General features: G+C 37.6%; 2 protein-coding genes across 2 annotated transcripts in view; one reads left to right on the top strand and one right to left on the bottom strand.

Moving 5' to 3' along the window:
* DSTN (destrin, actin depolymerizing factor) overlaps positions 1 to 18059 on the bottom strand; it is a 54892-nt gene extending 36833 nt beyond the window's left edge. The window contains exon 1 of the mRNA XM_037043086.1: positions 17695 to 18059. Coding sequence (XP_036898981.1) covers positions 17695 to 17697 — 3 coding nt within the window. The 5' untranslated portion in view covers positions 17698 to 18059. The remainder of the gene's footprint in view (positions 1 to 17694) is intronic.
* On the top strand, positions 45 to 9542 carry LOC118984889 (cyclin-dependent kinases regulatory subunit 1-like). The gene is made up of 2 exons (XM_037043107.1): positions 45 to 138; positions 9262 to 9542. The coding sequence occupies exons 1-2, from the start codon at positions 45 to 47 to the stop codon at positions 9540 to 9542; spliced, it is 375 nt and encodes a 124-aa protein (XP_036899002.1).
* Positions 18060 to 19521: the final 1462 nt, after the last annotated feature.

Here is a 19521-nt window from a genome sequence, read left to right as displayed (position 1 = left end):
GCGAGGAGAGGTGCGGAGATGGGAACACATGGTCCCACATCCACATGAGGTGGATAAAAAATGAGAGGATTACCTCAGAAAGCAACGATCCCAGCCCCAGTCCAGACTACCCAGCTAAGGGGTTCCAGTACCAGAAAGGTAAGTCCCCATAACATCTGGCTGTAAAAATCAGTGGGGTTTAGAGATGGATTCTCAAGAGCTAATTCTCAAAAGACTCCTCTTAAAGGGCCCACAACAGACTTAGGACTCACACAGACCCACCCCCTCTGAGATTCAGAACCAGGGCAACAGCTGGAAGGATTCCAGAGGCATCCGGGCGGAAAGTAAAAAGTAAGTGCCGGTAGACTGCTTCCTCCTGGGCAAAACTCCAGAGGCCAGGCTGTGGTATTGCCCCCACTCCAAACCTTCCCCAATACGGAACAACAGAGCAGTAACATGGATTGCCCTACCCTGATGACTTCCTAAGCCTCTGCCCCATACAATTTAATAGGTGCGCTTTTCTACCAGAGGCCTTACTAAGGCCTGTCTTACTTAGTAAGACAGGGAGTCAAAGCAGCTCTACCTAATACACAGAAACAACACAAGGAGGCTGCCAAAATGAAGAGACAAAAGAAATATGGCCCAAATGAAAGAACAGAACTCCAGAAAAAGAACAAAATGAAATGGAGATAAGTAACCTATCAGGTGCACAGTTCAAAACACTGGTTTATCAGGATGCTCCAGGAACTCACTGGGGGTTTCAATGCCATAAAAAAGACCCAGGAAGAAATGAAGATCGCATTAAGTGAAATAAAGAAAGATCTATAGGGAATCAATGGTGGAGGGATAAACCTGAGAATCAAATCAACAACTTGGAACACAAGGAAGGAAAAAGCATTCAGTCAGAACAGCAGGAAGAAAAAAGAATTAAAAAAAAAAAGATACAGGCCCTGGCTGGTGTAGCTCAGTGGATTGAGCACAAGCCTGCGAACCAGACGATCGCGGTTTGATTCCCAGTCAGGGCACATGCCTGGGTTGCAGGCCAGTTCCCAGCAGAGGCCAGTTCCCAGCAGGGGATGCATGAGAAGCAACCATATATTGATGTTTCTCTTCCTCTCTCCTTACCTTCCTCTAAAAATAAATAAATAAAATATTTAAAAAAAACAAACAAAAAAAAAACCCAAGGATACAACAAGGAGCCTCTAGGACATCTCCAAATGTACCAACATCTGAATCATAGGGATGCCAGGAAGAAGACAGAAAGAGCAAGAAATTGAAAATTTATTTGAAAATATAATGGAAAAAATTCCCCTAATTTGGTGAAGAAAATAAACATACAAGTCCAGGAAGCACAGAGAGTCCCAAACAAGATGGACCCTAAGAGGACCACACCAAGACACATCATAATTAAAATGCCAAAGGTTAAAGATAAAGAATCTTAAAAGCAGCAAGAGAAAAGCAGAGAGTTACCTATAAAGAAGTTCCCATAAGACTGTCAGCTGATTACTAAAAAAAATCTTTGCAGGTTAGAAGGGACTGGCAAGAAGTATTCAAAGTGGTAAAAACCAAGGACCTACAACCTAGATTACTCTACCAGCAAAGCTATCATTTAAAATGGAAGGACAGATAAAATTCTTCCCAGACAAGGTAAAACTAAAGGAGTTCACCATCACCAAGCCATTATTATATGAAATGCTAAAGGAAACTATATAAGAAAAAGATGATCAAAACAAAGAACATTACAATGGCAATATATTCACAACTATCAATAATTGAATCCAAATAACTAAGAAAACAAGCAGAACAGAAACAGAATCATAGGTATAGAGATCATTTGGACGGGTATCAGCTGGAAAGGGGACAGGGAAGAATAGGAGGAAATGTGCAAGGTTTAAGAAGCACAAATTGGTGGTACAAAATAGATGGGATTTTAAGAACAGTATAGGTGAAAGCGAAGTCAAAGCACTTATGTGCATGACCCATGGACATGAACTAAGGGGTGACTGCTGGAGGTAATGGGGTAGCAGGTGGAGGGGGGCAAAGTGGGAAAATTGTGACAACTATAATAGCATAACCAATAAACATATTTTTAAAATATCAATATTGGTGAATTTTTGTGTAGCCATTTTAATATTGAAGATTAAAGAAAATACACAACATTTTCAGTATATTATGCTTTATTATTTTGAGAAATGTAAAAACACTACCAGAACACACCAAAAAAGATTTGGGCAGTGTATGGAGAAGGTGTGTGACTGACAACATGTCAAAAGTTGTTTGTGAAGTTTTGTGCTGGCCATTTCTCACTGGATGATGCTCCATGGTCGGATAGATTCACTGAGTTTGATAGTGATCAAATCAAGACACTAATTAAGATCAATGTCCTACCATGTGGGAGATGGCTGGCATCCTCAAAATACCCAGCTCAATAGTTACTGGTGAAAATAAAAAATTAGTCTTTTATTTTATGGAAAAAACTAAAGAGACTTTTTGGCCAATCCAATTCATGGAATACTACTTGGACTTGAAAAAGCATTACCATTTGCGACAACTTGGATGGATTCTGAGAGTATCATGCTAAGTGAAGTTAAGTCAGAAAAAAAAGACAAGAATCATTATGATTTATCGTATATGTGAGATATAAAATAGAAAGCAACAACTGAACAAATAAACTTGTAACCATAGTATAATGGTTACCAGAGAGCAAGGGAGGTGGGACAATATAAAGAGGGTAAAGGGAGTCAAATATATTGTAATGGAAGGAGACTAGACTCTGGCTGGTTAGCAAACAATCCAATATACTGAAGATGCATTACAGGATTGTACACCTGAAACTTAATTTAACGAAAGTAACCGCAATAAATTTAAATTTAAAAAATGGTGAATTTTATTTTATGTAAATTATTCTGTATGGAAAAATTATACATATGCATTTTTTCTAGTCTTTATTTCAAGAGCAACAATACAGAAATATTCTATCCTCCTTTGAGAAAGACCATTTTGAAACACAATAAACTAAAGCCATGATTTTCAACTCTTTCATCTCATGGCACACATAACCTAATACTAAAATTCCATGGCATACCAAAAATATACTTTTTGCCAGTCTGACAATAAACAGGTATAATTTTGATTCATTCATACCAGACAGCTATTGTTATGTTGGCTGTTGTCATTTTTTATTTGACAATCTAAAGGAAAAAAAGTCAGTGCCCCTGACTAAATAAATAGGTATTGCACGTTTTAAAAATTCTGTGGCACACTGATTGAAAATCGCTGAGCTAAAGGTAAAAGATTTGTCCTTGGTTTAACAATTTGGCTTCTCCCTGCATGATTAACTGACGTATCAGTGAACCTAAGATAAGAAACAGATTTGATGTTGTTGGTTAACTGAGTTACCTTTCTTCCACGGTCACATTCAGTTTCTAAGCCCTACCAATTTCTCCTTAAATGTGTATTTCAAATCTGTTTCTTCTCATTTCCTCTTAAAATCTCCTAACACACTCAAGACTAAAAGTCTTCACCATTTCTCAAGCACTTATACAATAAAGTCCATATTTGTTAACAGAGCATTAAAAACCCTTTATCATCCAAGCTAACCTACTTTTCCAGATACATCTTCCACCAGAGGCAATTACCTTTCAGAAAGCAATTTGGCCATTTATATCAAGAGCTTTAAAACAATTCAAACCCTCTGACCCTTTAACTCAGCGATTCTACTTCAAGGAATTTATTCTGGGGAAATAACCTTCATAATACTAAAGATGAGACAACCCAAATAAATAAAAACAGAAAAACTGCAAAGGAAATTATAGTGTATCCACAGAATAGTTTCTGATACATCCATTAAAACCTTATTTATACAAAGTTTTTAATGACATGGGGAAATATTTATGATTTAAGTGGGAAAAAAGAAGCTGGATATAAAGTTTTACATACAGTACAATCTCAACTATGTAAAATAGTATAGGGAAAAGAAATTTTATGTCTAAAAGTGGGGATAAGTGATTTTTACCTTTTCTCTAGTTTTCTGTATTTTCAAAGTTTTTTTGTGATGAGCATATTTTCAAAATTAGAAATTTGAGCAATAAAAAATGGTTTAAAAATTAGAAATACATATACATAAACTTTGCTATTTTGAAGAATAATGCAAATGCAGGCAAAGACTTACGCATAAAGATGACAGCATTACTTAAAATACTGTATTTAAGAAGAGGATAATTTAGTATCTTCACTATATGTACAGGATATCATTAAACAACTTCACTATTTTTAGTTAATTAATTGTACATACATTAACTACTGATATAGTTAATATAAAATTTATCAATTTAAAAGTGTAAATTCAGTGGGTTTTAGAATATTCACCAAGGTGTAATGTACATCCATCACCACAATCTAATCTTACAACATTCTGAACACTCCCAAAAGAAACTACTCATGACCAATCACTCCTTTTTCCCACTCTTACCCCACCCAAGACCTAGCCAACCACTAATTTACTTTCTATCTCCATGGATCCGCTTATCCCAGATATTTTATGTAAGTGAATTGTATATTACGTAGTCTTTTTTTTAATTGGCTTTTCTCACTAAAGTTCATCCATGTCATATAGCATGAGTCAGTACTTCATTTCTTTTTATTGCCAAATAATACTCTATTGTAAGAATATACAACATTTTATCTATCTAATCATCAGTGGGTGGACATTTGGGCTGTTTCCACTTTTGGTGTATTACGAATAATGCTACTATGAACATTCATATGTAAGTTTTTATGCAGACAGATGTTTTCATTTTGCTTGGGTATATAATTAGGTATTAAAATGCTAGGTCACATGGTAACTCCCAAATTCAACTTAAGAAACTGCCAAATCATTTTCCAAAGTGGCTGCACCATTTTATTTATTTATTATTTATTATTTAATTTATCTTTAGAGGGGAGGGGAAGGGAAGGAGAAAGGGAGAGAAATATCAATGCATGGTTGCCTCTCATGCATCCCCTGCTGGGAACTGGCCTGCAACCCAGGCATGTACCCTGACTGGGAATCAAACCACCCTTGTTTGGTTCACAGGCCCATGCTCAATCCACTGAGCTACACCAGCCAGGGCATGGCTACACCATTTTACATCACCCCCAGCAATGTATGAGGGTTCTACCTTCTCCACAGTGTTGCTATTGCTAACATTTTGTTACTTATGTGTTTTTTAATTACTGCCATATTAGTGGGTGTGATGTAATCTTTAGCACTGCCATCTTAGTGAGTGTGAAGTATCCCACTGTGGTTTTGATTTGCATTTCCTAATAGCTGATTCTGAGCATCTTTCGGTGTGCTTATTGACCAAGTGCATTTCCGTAAGAAATGTCTACTCAAAGTCTTTTGTCCATATGATTAGGTTGTCTTTTTACTGTTTAGGTGTAAGAGTCCTTCATACATTCTGAATACAAGTTCCTTGTCAGACATATGATTTGCTAATGTTTCCTCTCCCCATCCAATGGGTTGTCTTCTCACTTTCTTTGATGCAAAAAAAGTTTTTAATTCTAATTAAGTCCAATTTACCTATTTTGCTTTTGCCACTGGAGGTTCTGCTGTACTGCCTAGAAAGGCCAAGAAAATTGACCAAAAAGACTGCCTAAATCATGTTCACAAATATTTATGCCTATGTTTTCTTCTAAAAGTTATATATTTTTAGCTCTTACATTTAGGTCTGTAACATATTTTGAGTTAAGTTTTCCATATAGTATGAAACAGGGATCCAAATTCATTCTTTTGCCTGTAAATATCCAATTGTCCCAGTACCATTTGTTGAAGACAGTATTCTTTCCCCCACTGAATTAGCTTGGCACCCTTGTCACTTTGGGATATGGAAAATAAATAATATAAAACTGTTACAGATAAACTCAACTGTGTAAAAAATCACCTGTAGTGGTAGTTGTCAGATAATCACTTTCTCCCTTGTCTTCATTATAGTACTTATTACAACCTGCAATTTTCTTATTCAGTTATTTTTACTTATTTCTTACCTATGTACCCCATTATAGTGTATACATCACAGGAAAAGGGACTTGTCATGTGTAAACAGAGCCTTAATATCATCGACAAGTTATGTGACATAAAATGAAATGACATGTAGCCCTTGCTGGTGTAGCTCAGTAGACTGAGCGTGGGGCATGAACCAAAGGGTCTCAGGTTTAATTCCCAGTTAGGGCACATGCCTGGGTTGTAGACCAGGTCCCCAGTGCGGGGTGCATGAGAGGCAACCACATATTCATGTTTCTCTTCCTCTTTCTCCTTTTCTTCCCCTCCCTCTAAAAATAAGTAAAATCTTTATTTAAAAACTATACTCTAATAGCAATAAGTATATAATAAAGATAAAAATATAAAATAAATAAACAAAATGACATATATTGAAACTAATTTTAACACAAGCTAATTGATATAAACAAGAGTTAGGTTCCTCAATCAAATTAGAATGAAATGGCATTAAATGAGGACCTGTCGTACCTGGTTCCTAGAAGACACCTAACAATCATTTATTGAAAGAATGAACATATATTTAAATTGCCCTGGAAGAAAATAAACCAAATATTAATACTTTGGTTGGAACTGCCATTACAACTAAAATTTTTCTTAATGTTTTATAATGAATCATACATTATTATAATCAGATATGAAGTTAAAGGTATTTTAAAGATTAATATTATTTCTGGATCGATGTGTTATTCCTCAACATTCTAAGAACCTCAATTTTTGCCAATTATTTTATTTTAACTTCTTTTATAGGTCCCCAACACAATGACACCACCAACTCCCTAGTAGTCAGGTCTAAATCTTATGAGTTATCCTTGATGTCTTTCTTTCACTATGCCACACATCTAAATTATCAATAAGTACTGTTAGCTTTAGCCCCGAAAATATACAGTTGACCCTTGAACAACATGGATTTTAACTACATAGGTTCACTTACAGAAGTATTTTTTCAATAAAAACCTGTATGGTCTTAGATCCACAGCTGGGAGTCCACAAATGCAGAGGGTTAACTGTATGCACTGTACTACATCATTTTACATGAGAGACTTGACCATCCATGAATTATGGTATCTGAGGTGGATTCTGGAACCAATTCCCCATAGATACAAGTAACAGTTAAGTTTTGGGGGAGTCAAAAGTTATATGTGGATTTTCAACTGTGCAGGGGTCAGTGTCCTTAACCCCCGTGTTCAAGGGTCAACTGTATATCTAATTATTTCCCCATTAACAATCCAAATCCAAGCTACTACGCCATCAACTGCCTGAATAATAGCAACAGTCTCTCAATCAGTCTTTGCTCCCACTTGTCCTTCTCCATACATGAACCACAAGGATAAATCATATCCCATCCCACTACTTAACTCCTTAACACCTCCCTACCACCACAAACCCAGTGGTTTCCTGGGGTAGTCAGAATAAAATTCAAATTCCTAACTTCGGCCTAAGGTTTTTCCTGTTCTAGCTCTTGCCTAGTCTACAATCCATTTCCTACTTCTCTCTCCTCTTTTCAGTGAATTCTAGCTACACAAATCTTTTTTGTCCCTGGCACATCAAGCTCATTCTCCTCTCAAGGACTTTCTACTTACAGAGTTCCTTCTGCTTGAAATGTTTTTCACATGGACTGCTATCTTACCATGAGAGTCTTAGCTCAGATGTCACCTCCTAAAAGGCCTTCCTTAACAATTTAGCTGAAAGTAGCCAATTCTTCTAGTACTCCCTATTGTTACCCTATTTTCTTTATAGCACTTACAATTACCTGACATGATGTTATAATTTTTTTCTTTTCCCCTACATTAGAATATAATTTCTACAAGAAAAAGACTTTGTTTTGTTTTTAAGTACTGTATCCCTAGTACCCTAGATCAGGTCTGGGCATATCAAATTTCTCAACTGTTTACTGAATAAATGGTTGTTATTTTAAACCCTGAAGGCAGTGAAAAACTATATTTGATTCTTCATTAATTACTTCAGGAAAAATGTTTATTTAATTCTTTAAAAACTAAGAGATATTTTTTATCAAGAATCAAGTCAACTGACAAATCAAATTAAAAAGTTGGTCATAAATAAATAATGATTCCAAGTAAAATAACATTAAAGAAGCAATAAAACTATTGGAAACATATTCTAATGCACTCCTCCCACCCATTTCATTTACCTACAGTCAATCACTAAAGCACGTACTGGTATAATCGGAATATAAAGAAAACAAGACTGATAATCTAATTAGGATCCAAGATTGTTTAATGTTATTACATATCAGGCACTGCTTTAAATTAGTTATATGCATCACCCAAATTGCTGTGATGGCAGGTCCTACGATCATTCTACATTTGGAGGAATGATGAAATTGAGGCAAAGAACAATCAATGCCTTATCTAAGGTGATACAGTTTGTAAAGTGGCAGAACCACGATTCAAAGAACCTAAGTAGCCCAACTCTGAGTCTATGCTCTTAAACATTTCTTAGTATAATTTAACAGGGACGATAACAATATCTACCTCACTGGGTTGCTATAAGAACCGAATGAGATAAGGCAACATAACTGCCTTAATTTAGTGACAAATAGCATATACTTGTAAGTTATCTAAGATATTTTTCTATGATTCAGGATGCCTTAATGAGCACCAAATACCATTCAATTAAATTTTTTTAAAGATCTATTTTTTCAAAAGATTTTATTTATTTATTTTTAGAAAGAGGGGAAGGGAGGGAGAAAGAGAGGGAGCAAAACATCAATGTGTGGTTGCCTCTCATGTGTCCCCTCTGGGGACCTGGCCCACAACCCAGGCATGTGCCCTGGACTGGGAATCAAACTTCAATTTAATTTTTAAAAGAAGAAAAACTCACATTTTTAGTAGTTTCTGTATTCCAGGTTTATTTTAAAGGTGCTTATCTTAAAGGATTTTCATGTAAGACTCAAATTAAAATACAATGCAGTACACAAAGGGGAGATATTATTCAATTTAGTAGTTAAAACTCCATATCCATTGCATTAAAAAAGTATGTAGGAACAGAAAGTATAAAAATTAAAGTTAATCCATCTTCATGGGAACCTGTTCCTTTCATAGTTAAAAATGTCCTCTTATTCATCTATTCATGTTTATTCAGTAACCTATGTTGTGGTCCTACTATGAGAGAGGCATCTTGCTACTGAAATATATAAACCCTCTCGTAGGTGCTAATAGCCTACTTCCACAAAACATCAAGTGCCATAAAAAGAATTCAGGCGTGCTGCTGGGAGTTGTTTGCAGGTTGGCAGTGTGGGGCTGCTCCTTTATGGTCAGTCCTCAGGCAGAGTGGTCATGACGCACAAATTTACTATTCGGACAAATACGATGAGGAGTTTGAGTACCAGCATCTCATGTTGCCCAAGGTCATAGCCAAGCTAGTCCCTAAAACCCATTTGATGTCTAAATCTGAATGGAGGAATCTCATTCAGCAGAGTCAGGGATGGGTCCATTATATGATCCATGAGCCACAGCCTCACATCTTACTGCTCCAGCAGCCACTGCCCAAGAAGCCAAAGGAATGAAGGTAAAGAACCACTATTCAGCCTCAAGCTTTACAGTTATCCTCACTTGCTAACATCTTTCTGATAACATTGTGTTGCCTTCTTTCTCACTTTGATATTTAAAGGATGTTTAAAACACAGTTTGATGTGCTGGTGACTGCTTTGCTTCTTGAGGAGAGCCAAGAGCATCACAACCCAACCAGGAGTGCTTTTTGGGCTGCGCAGCCTCTGCTGAATATGACCCCAGAAATATGTTGAGCTCTGTATTCATCAAAACACACCTGGCAAATGGAGGAAGCATCTGAGAATAAGACTATGGCTGTTTCAGGGATTGTGTAAACTTTCTGTTTTGTTTTTTTTCTGCCAGGTGTTGTATGTGTGGTGATTTATGTTTCAATGTATTGGAAACTTCCCATTTTATTCAAGAAATCTGTTTCATGTTAAAAGCCTTGATTAAAGAGGTAGTTTTTTAATAATCTAAAAAAAGAAATTCATATGCTCTCTTAGCAGTGTTTCTTAGACATGTGCAGAAAAGCAGAGAATTAACATCAGTGTTGGTTGATATCCATACTAACGTTCCCTTACAAATAGGCCAATCCACAAACTCTGAGGCTAGTCCATTAAGGTGGCCCCTAACCACATGTGGTTTAGTGAGTTCACTAAATGTGGCTAATGTTGCTGAAAAACTGCATGATTAATTGTATTTCATTTTAATTAACTCAAATTTTAAAACTGATTATCAATTTCATTACTGGAAAAACTTGCAGGTATGCCTAGAGCAAGTAAGGTATATGAATCTACTTTTTGAATAGTAAAATTTAAATCTAAATACATTTCAAATATTTCTAATAAAAATTGAGCGTTTCAACTGATGTGCTCTGGGTATAAAATATAGACTGATTTCAAACAACTTGTATGAAAAAAGAATGTAAGATGTCTCATTAATTTTTATGTAAATTAAATGTTGATATACTTCAGATATAGTAAGTTAAATAAATTTTACCTTTCTCTTACTTTTTTTAATTAGGGCTACTAGAAAATTTAAAAGTACATATGTATACCTCGGGTGGTGAACACACAATGCAATATACAAATGATGTATTATAGACTTGTACACTTGAAACTGATATACTTTTATTAACCAATGTCACCTCAATAAATTTAATAATTTTTTAAAAGTACATATGTAACTCCTATTTTATTTCTAGTTAACAACACTGGTCAAAAGACTCCTTCAGCTTGCTAGGGAGAAATCTTTTAAGTCAATAATTGTTAAGGCTCTGGAGCCCTCAGGAATTCTCAAATCACTGAAGCTCTAGCAAGTTGAAGCTGTCTTACCAGTATTTGCCTACGCTTTAGTTTTACTACATGAAAATACCACCACCAACAAAAATGTGCTGTGTGAAACCACTTTAAAGTAAATGCTAATTACATTTAAAGTTGGCGATTTTCTGAAAGCAAGCCAAGTAGGAATATGGGTAGGAAATTTATGTTTATTTTCTGTAATAAGGAATAACACCCTATAAGGTAATGCAGAAATGTTCAAAGGAGTAAACAATATTCCTTCAATATGATCCAAAAGCACAAACACAATGATGAATTCGTTGTTTGTTTGTTTTTTTCATTCTCACCCAAGGATATGTTGATTTTGAGAGAGAGAGGAAAGGGATAGGAGAGAAAGATTTTATATATACATAAATACGGAGAGAGAGAGATCAATTGGTTGCTTCCCTTAAGCGCCCCAATCAGGGAAAGAACCTACAACCCAGGTATGTGCCCTGACCAGGAATGCAACCTTTTGGCATATGGAATGACACTAACCAACTGACCCACTAGGCCAGTGCTAACAATTACTTTTAAATGTAGGTTTCCTGCTATAGTATGCATTGAAGCATCTACCTTTCAAATGCTTATCCTGTGCCCTGTTGCAACAGAACAGAGCTCTTTGATGCTAGCTTCCCAGGTTAAAAAAGGTCAAAATCTCAGCTTTTCCACACCTTCAACTACAGATGAAAATGTGAATTTTAAGAAATTCAAATGCTTTTTTACTTAATTGCTTTTTAAAGATCAAAGTAAAAATTGATTCCTAAATTTTAACATATCAAAACAAATCACATAAACATTACAACATCAACTACTATAAGACTTTATCTTCCAGAATTAAAACTCAGCCCTGCGAGAATAGTGGGGGAAATATAGAATCTAAAGAACTTGAGACACGTGGTTATAAACTAAGGGGGGGGAGAATGGTGGGGGAGGGAGTGTGCGGGTGGAGGGGAATGAAGGGGGGTAATAGAACAACTGTAATGGTATAATCAAAAAAATATATATAAAAAAAATCAGCCCTGGCTGGTGTAGCTCAGTGGATTGAGCATGGGCCTGTGAACCACACAATCAAGGTTCGATTCCCAGTCAGGGCACATGCCTGGGTTGCAGGCCAGTTCCTGGCAGGGGACACACGAGAGAACCATACACTGATATTTCTCTTCCTCTCTCCTTCCCTTGCTTTCTAAAGATAAATAAATAAAATCTTTAAAAAAATCATTCTAGACTAAAAACTACTCAACTCCATGGGGGTCCTTGCACAGAAGATTCCATGATGAATGTAAGTAACGGGATTGTCAAAGCATTACTAACATGAAACAATTTGATGTTTCTTTTTCCATACTTCTCCCAATGTAAAATTTCAAGAAAAATAAATAGGAGATAGTTTTTAGAAGCACAATGTCAAGTGAAATTCACTTCTAACATTAAGGCAAAAAGGCAGGGACAGAAAAAAAGCTGGGATTAAAATATTTCTGAAGTGTTAGGTGTAAATCTTCATGGACAATCTAGGGAAGAATATTACACTACAAGAGAAAGAAGCTCAAGATACTTCAGAAACAATCTTCTGCTTATTTCTTTATGATGTTCTACAGTTTAGGTATGCAAACAAACTTACCCTCAGAGATATTGCCAGTTGCATTCCAGACCACTGAATAAAATGCCAGCCATAGTCTTTTTACTGGTGGAGAGTCTTGCCTTTAATTCGTAAAAAGCTCAACATATACAAGGTCCAATAATGCAAAGTACAATAAAACAAGGTATGCCGGTACAGTAAAAAGACTAGGCCTAATTTCTCAGAGACTAGACAGTTGCTCTATAAATAAAAGTAATGCATTTACATAATTATGTTAAATCCAATTTATTTATTTTTGCTCAGGCTGGTGTGGGTGGCCTGTGAACCAAAGGGTCACCAGTTTGATTCCCAGTCAGGGCACATGCATGGGTTGCAGGCCAAATCTCCAGTTAGGAGCATGCAAGAGGCAAATGATCAATGTATCTCTCACACATTGATGATTTTCTCCCTCTCTTTCTCTCTCCCTTCCCCTCTTTCTAAAAATAACTAAAATCTTTTTTAAAATCATTTTTCAAAAATTTCAAGATTTTTTTCAAATTTCAAATATAGTGTTCATCTCAAAGTGTCTTAAGCAATGAAAGAAAATATATTATAAAAACACAAATGTTTATACTCTTCCTATATTAAGTTAAACACTATTTTGATTTAAACCAATTCTATTTATAAAAAAGTCACAGTTATTTGTTTTGTTTTGCTTGGGGTTTTTTGTTGTTGTTGTTAATAGACTATTAACAATAGAGAGCTTTTCTCAGAAAACTCAGAGGGTTTTTTCAGGGAACTTTTAAGTTCACAGTAAAACTGAGCATAGAGTTCCTACACAGCCTCTGTGTGTGTGTTTTAACATTTACGCTAGATGAACTGCCTAGGAAAAAGAAATGTATAAGTATAAAGAATGTTAATGTTCAGGGCCCTTGGCAAAAATAGAACTCTATCCTAGATTACTCAGCATTCTACCACTACCAGGTGTCTAGAATTAAGAGAGTAGTGAACTCTCCTTACTTAGAAGCTCAAGAGGCTTAAAAAAGAAACTAGGTGCCAAAAGAGAGTAGCATTAGTCTTCTATAGGTAATTCTGGGCTTGACAATCATGTTCTTGTTGGTTTTCTTTTAACTCTGGATTTACTTGATGGCTCCACCAATTAGCTTTGATGAAGACATGATAAATAATATATTTACACAATGTCAAGTTCACTGAATGCACATGTATGTAAAAACATAAACTTCAATAAATGCATGAAGATACTCAACTGGTACTAATCAGAGAAGTGCAAATTAAAGAATAAAAAAACATTTCACACCCATCGGATTGGCAAAGGTTTTAAGTCTCATAATAGCAAAATGGTGAAGAGAAATGGAGAAAAGGGCTCCTAAACATAGATGATGGGATGGATGGATGCAAACTACAACCACTGGTGATATTGGGTTGGCCAAAAAGTCCGTATGTTTTTTTCCATAAAATAAAAGACACATTTTTCATTTTTACCAATAACTTTATTGATTTGGATATTTTGAGTATGTCAGCTATCTCCCCATGGTAGGACATTGATTGTTCTCAATTAAGGTCTTGATTTGATTGCTATCAGCTTCAAAGGTCTACCCAAACATGGAGCATTGTCCATTGAGAAATGTCCAGCATGAAACTTGGTGAACCATTTTTGACACGTTCAGTCAGTCACAGCACCTTCTCCATACATACACGGCACACATCTTAATTTGCATTTTAGTTGCATTTTTATCTTTCTTGAAGTAATAAAAGCACAATATGCTGAAATGTTGCATATTTTCTTTCATCTTCAAAATTAAAATAGCTACACAAAAATTTGCCAATTTTGTAAATTTAAATGCTTGGTGATATGACAGCTGTCACAATACAATCTAACAAAATTGTTTCAAATGAAGTTAAAGACAACTAAGCACTACTAGAGCCATCTTATGGACAAAAACAAATGGGCTTTTTGGCCTACCCAATAAAACAAAAAATACGTATGCATGGTCTCCAAAATCAGGACTTCTGTTTGCCGATATACCCTAAGATAATACTCACTAGGGCTAGGGAAGCAATACACAGTGATATATAAAAATGGAAACCATTTATTACAAAACAGTTTAAGTAAACAACAAAAGATAAAAAGGCAAAATGTTGTCCAAAAATTGTTTTAGAGGATTGAATAAACTTAACATAGTCATTAAACGGAAAAGTATTCAGCAGTTAACCTGAGCAACACCTAAAACTAAAAACAACTCCCTAAACCTGACCAAGTTTAATTTTTTAAGTTGCAAAAAGTTATACAAAGCATAACATTTATTTAAAATTTAAAAACATATCAAGGCAATACAGCATATATTATTGCAGATGCATATATGCATAGATAAAAGTACAGAAATACCCATGAGAATGAAATACACTAATTTCAAGTGACTATGCTGAATTTTAGCCATGTGCTCCTGGAAAGCAGTGCCAGTTAAGAAATCCACCCTCATAATTTTGTGTTCTGCACAACAGCTAAGAAAAGAATTCTGCCCTGGCGCAATGGGAGATAAAACCCCATTCCTGTGCATCCTTAAGATTCCCTTGCTTACCTGCCCCAGGTCCACATGCTTTTTTCTTTCTTTTTTTTTAGACATTCCTCATTAATTGATGCCTTCCAAATTAAATAGCCTAAAAAATCATTTCCTTAACTGGCTAGGACATTATGCCTTTGACATTGGAATGCTTGGCTATCTCTGGGGAGGGAAGGGACTGAAGTAAGAAAGATGTACTTAGATGTAATGGTAACATAACCTGAAATACGGCAAAGGAATCTGTTATTCTGCATAGTTCTCTGTTTAAAATGTTTCTAAATTAATTTTTAAATTATTTTAGAACTTGATGTGGAGTCAGAAAAGGTCACAAGTCAATCCTTTTGTCTATTTTCTGATATGTTAAATAGGCACATGAACACATGCCCAAACTATTCCACTAGGTTGTTATAAGTAAAAGTGTTTTTGCTAGTCATCAAGTGGTAGAATACATTTGTAACTCAGTCTGAGCCAATTAGCTCAGTTGTTAGAGTAGCATTCCGATTAGGGTAAAGTTAAGGGTTAGATTATCATGTAGACCTTTACTCTGTTTCAAGGGCAACACTACACTCCTACTTCCCAGAAAGCAATATAGCTATACTGCAAATGCACATACTATCAGTTACAAGAGGAGCTAGGCAAGTCTATGTTATGTCTCAAACCATACCCAACACAAGAACTATTGAGCAGACAACACAAAGAACTTGGTGGGTGGGCTGGTAAACAACTGGTTTGAGAAAACTGGCATATCCAGCACACACACACCAAAGTTTTGTTTGGAGTGTGTACATGTGGAGGGTAGGGCTTTTTTCTTTCTTTCATTGGCACCTTTATTGGCAAAGTGAGACTTTGAAAACGTGAAATCTCATCTTAAAGTGCCATGGGTGATCTTTTGAGTTGGTTTCAAATTGCTTATTCCAAAGTGTTTCTAGAAGACTTGCTGAGTAATGGGAAGTGATTTTGTTAATGTAGAACAAAACAATCAGCAATTAAAATTTAACTAAATTTTTTTTAAATGACCCAAGCATCTAACCAGAAGATCTGAAAAGTTTCAAATACAGAAAATGCTTAAATCTGGGATAATAAAGGAACTTTCTGTCTTCACAATACTCTCTAATAGCTGGCTTGAATAAAATGCTCTGTTCTCATGAGGCTAAATACAAGAATAACCTTAAAAATCGTCAGTCTATATTCTGAACTTTCTTTGCAAACATCCAAACAAGACTAGCTTAGAAGGTCTTATTGACCTCTCTACACCAAGTCTGAAAAATATTTGGAATGCCCCATCGTGGTTTTTATTTCTTCTCCTCCCCCAAGAAAAAGTAAATAACATTCTTCATTTTGTCTGAATTACAGGAATAAGAAAGTAAAGCTTTAAGCTAAAGTTTAAGCATTTAACTGAAGTTAAAATTCTTGGTTTTATTTTCAAACAGAAGATAAAGTTTGCAGTCCAGCAACACCACCCCCCTCTGGAAAAAAAAGAAAAAGAATGTCAAATCCGAGGACCCTAAAGCAGGTTCCAAAGTACTCTCATCAGAGCTAATGGCCTTGTATTTATTAGAACTCAAAACTTTTAGATTAAAAGTCTTTTAGTATGAAGTAATATATATTTATAATCTTAAAAGGGCTAAAAAGTCTTAAAATGCCGATCTTCTTTGTAGCTTACAGAATTAAACCAAATAAGAACCAGAAACTGAATATCAAATTTCAATTACATATCCCCAATCATTTAGAAACTACTGATCAACCTCATTTTCTTCCGCTAATGAGACAGTCTGCAATACCGTAAGAAAAGCCAAAATTGTTATTCAGTGAGAACATTTTTGTACGCAGATAAGCTGGTACCAACTGCTTCCAGGCAGACAGATGTAAAAACAGTGTAATATTTATAGCAAAGTCTGGTAAGCTTTTGCCTGCAAATCATTGACCAAAAATGGTAATAGCTTGTGCAAATGTTCTACTTGACAAAATGTTCTACTTGACTGTCCTGTTAAGAATACTATTTTACAGCAAACTGAAATTACAGCGTAGAGGAAAAAATATGTAAATTAAGCAAAGTATCCATCACCTAGCATATACTGAGCTTCTGTTTACTTTTTACAGGTAAAAGAAAATTTATAACCATACATGGAAAGACTGGGGAAGCGAGGGTTAAAAGAGATATGCCAAGCTTGACAAACACGACGAGAGTGCTGGTGGAAGCTGATTGCCAGATACGACAAACAAAGCGGCTGCAAGGCCACCCGTTCTTAACCATGCCAGGGTCAGGCTCGTAGTGATCATTCCGCCCTCTAGGGTAGTTCAATAAAGGCCTTATTTTCCTCATCGAGATGGACAGACTTCTCAGGCGAAATTCGCACTAGTCACCGGCCGCCTCTGTGCTGGGCTTTGGGGAAAAAAGGCCCACACAGGATTCTGACGGCCCCCACCCCACTGATTTCACCGAGGGGGGAAGGGCTCAAACTCGGCTGGTGGTACCAAGGCCCGGGCCGGAGAAACCACTGAGGCGACGCGGCAGTGGAACTGCAGCTGCGACCAACGTAGTGGCTGTGGAAGCCGCCCCAAAACTAGGGCCCCAGCGGGCGGCAGACGCCCTAAACCCCCTCCGGTCGGGAGACAGCTGGAGGGACTGGGTCCCCCCTGGACGGGGACACGGCGCTGGCCCTTTAGACCGGTTCCCGCCTCGCTACCCCCCCCCGCCCCCGCCCCCGCTCACCATCTTCGCCGCGGCGGTAGCACGGACGCGGGGGTAGAAATCGGCGGATGCTGAGTCCTCCTCAGGGAAGCTGGACTGAGCGACAAACCGAGAAGGCTACGCGGGGCGCGAGCCTACCAAGGGACGGACGCGCGGACGCGCGCCTCCGGCCCGAACACGACAATGCGCACGTCACGCGCCATCCGCCGTTGCTCCGCAACCGCTTGGGCTGGTAACGCCCCGCCCAGGCGGCCCAAGGAACAACCCACGGGCGGGACGACTTCCTAACCTTCTGGAAACTGGGATCTGCTCTTACTAGCTCGGGTCCAATGGGAGGGAGGCGTGGGTCTTTACTCTGTCTTCTACTAGGGTACAGGAGGCGGAGTTTGCACTGGCACCTGCTGGCGAGGGTCGGGCGAACTATAACGCGGGGCGGGTGACGCAGCTCCCAACCATTAGGCGGGGCCACGCCCACTGCGAAACTGTTGGCCTTACAAGGAAATAGTTACCTGGCCAGGTGTGCGCCCCAGTTAAGAGGCGGGCCTGGAGGAGGGGAGAAGAAGAGGGAGGGGGCAGACAGTGGGCGGGGCTGCGGGGGGAGGGAGTTGAGAACAGGATCCGCGGGAGCACAGTCGGGAGCCGTTCGGGGACGCGATCCCACATTTTTTTACCTACTTTGGTGCGGTTCCCGCCATCCTACCCTGATTGGTCCTGCCGGGCAAATCGAGCCTTTGCCTGAAGGAGAAAATCTGCACATTTTTCCTCCTTTCGGAGGCGACTGAGGCCACACCGAGTGCTCTGAGTCACCGCTAATTTCAGGTCTGGAAAAAACACGGAGAGATTTATTTATCTTTGGGAACAGCCTGAGGAAGAAGGCCTGGCGGTCCACAGGGGTGTGGCTGGGAAACTGCCCTCTTCTCTTGAGATGACTGCGTCAGCCTTGCTGCTCCGTTTTGGGGGTTTTAAATTTGGGATTCTGTTTTTTTAACGGGCGGTTGCATCAAAAACATAGTTTTCAAAGGACCAAAAGTAATCCCAGCGTTTTTCCTGAAGGTGTTTTTGTGGCGATAGAGGGAATAGAAAGAATTTACAACTGGGGTGATTACTTAATTTTATTATGTAATTGTATTTTGTTCTTTTATCGTATGTTTCCATTACCATTTATCACTCCTATTCCTTCTCCACCTTCAACCCTGGCCCTGCAATCACCACACTGTTGTACCTGCCATGAGTTCTTTTTTTTCTTTTTTTGCTGGATTCCTCCATCCCCAACCCCAATCTCGACCCCAAAGCTATCAGCCTGCTCTCTATCTATGACTGTGTCTACATTTTGCTTGTTAGTTCAGTTTGTTCATTAGATTCCACGTAAGAGTGAAATCATATGGTATTTGTCTTTCTCTGACTGGCGTATTTCACTTAGCATGATGTTCTCCAGGTCCATCCATGCAGATTTTCTTCCTTTTTACTGCTGGTAGTATTCAGTTCTGTAAGTGTATGAAAGGGGTGTCCCCACCCCAGTGCATCTGTTGATAGCCACTTGGGCTGCTTTCAAATGCTGGCTATTGTCAATATTGCTGCAGTGGATATAGGGGTGCATATATTCTTTTGAAACAGTGTTTCGGGTTTGTTAGGATTAATTCTCAGAAGTGGAATTACTGGGTCATGAGGCAGATCCATTTTTTATTTTTTGAGGTAAATCCATACTGCATTACACGGTGGCTGCACCAATCTGCCTTCCCAGTAATAGTGCAGGAGGATTCCCTTTTCTCCACATCTTCACTAACACTTGATTTTTTTTTTGATAGCTGTTCTGACAGGTGTGAGGTAATATCTCATTGTGTTTTTAAA

This window comes from Sturnira hondurensis, unplaced genomic scaffold (assembly GCF_014824575.4).
Source record: "Sturnira hondurensis isolate 20B ecotype Veracruz unplaced genomic scaffold, ASM1482457v3 Scaffold0003874, whole genome shotgun sequence".
Lineage (NCBI taxonomy): Eukaryota > Metazoa > Chordata > Mammalia > Chiroptera > Phyllostomidae > Sturnira > Sturnira hondurensis.
The sequence above is the reverse complement of the archived record's forward strand: the minus strand, read 5'-3'. Positions and strand labels throughout refer to the sequence as shown.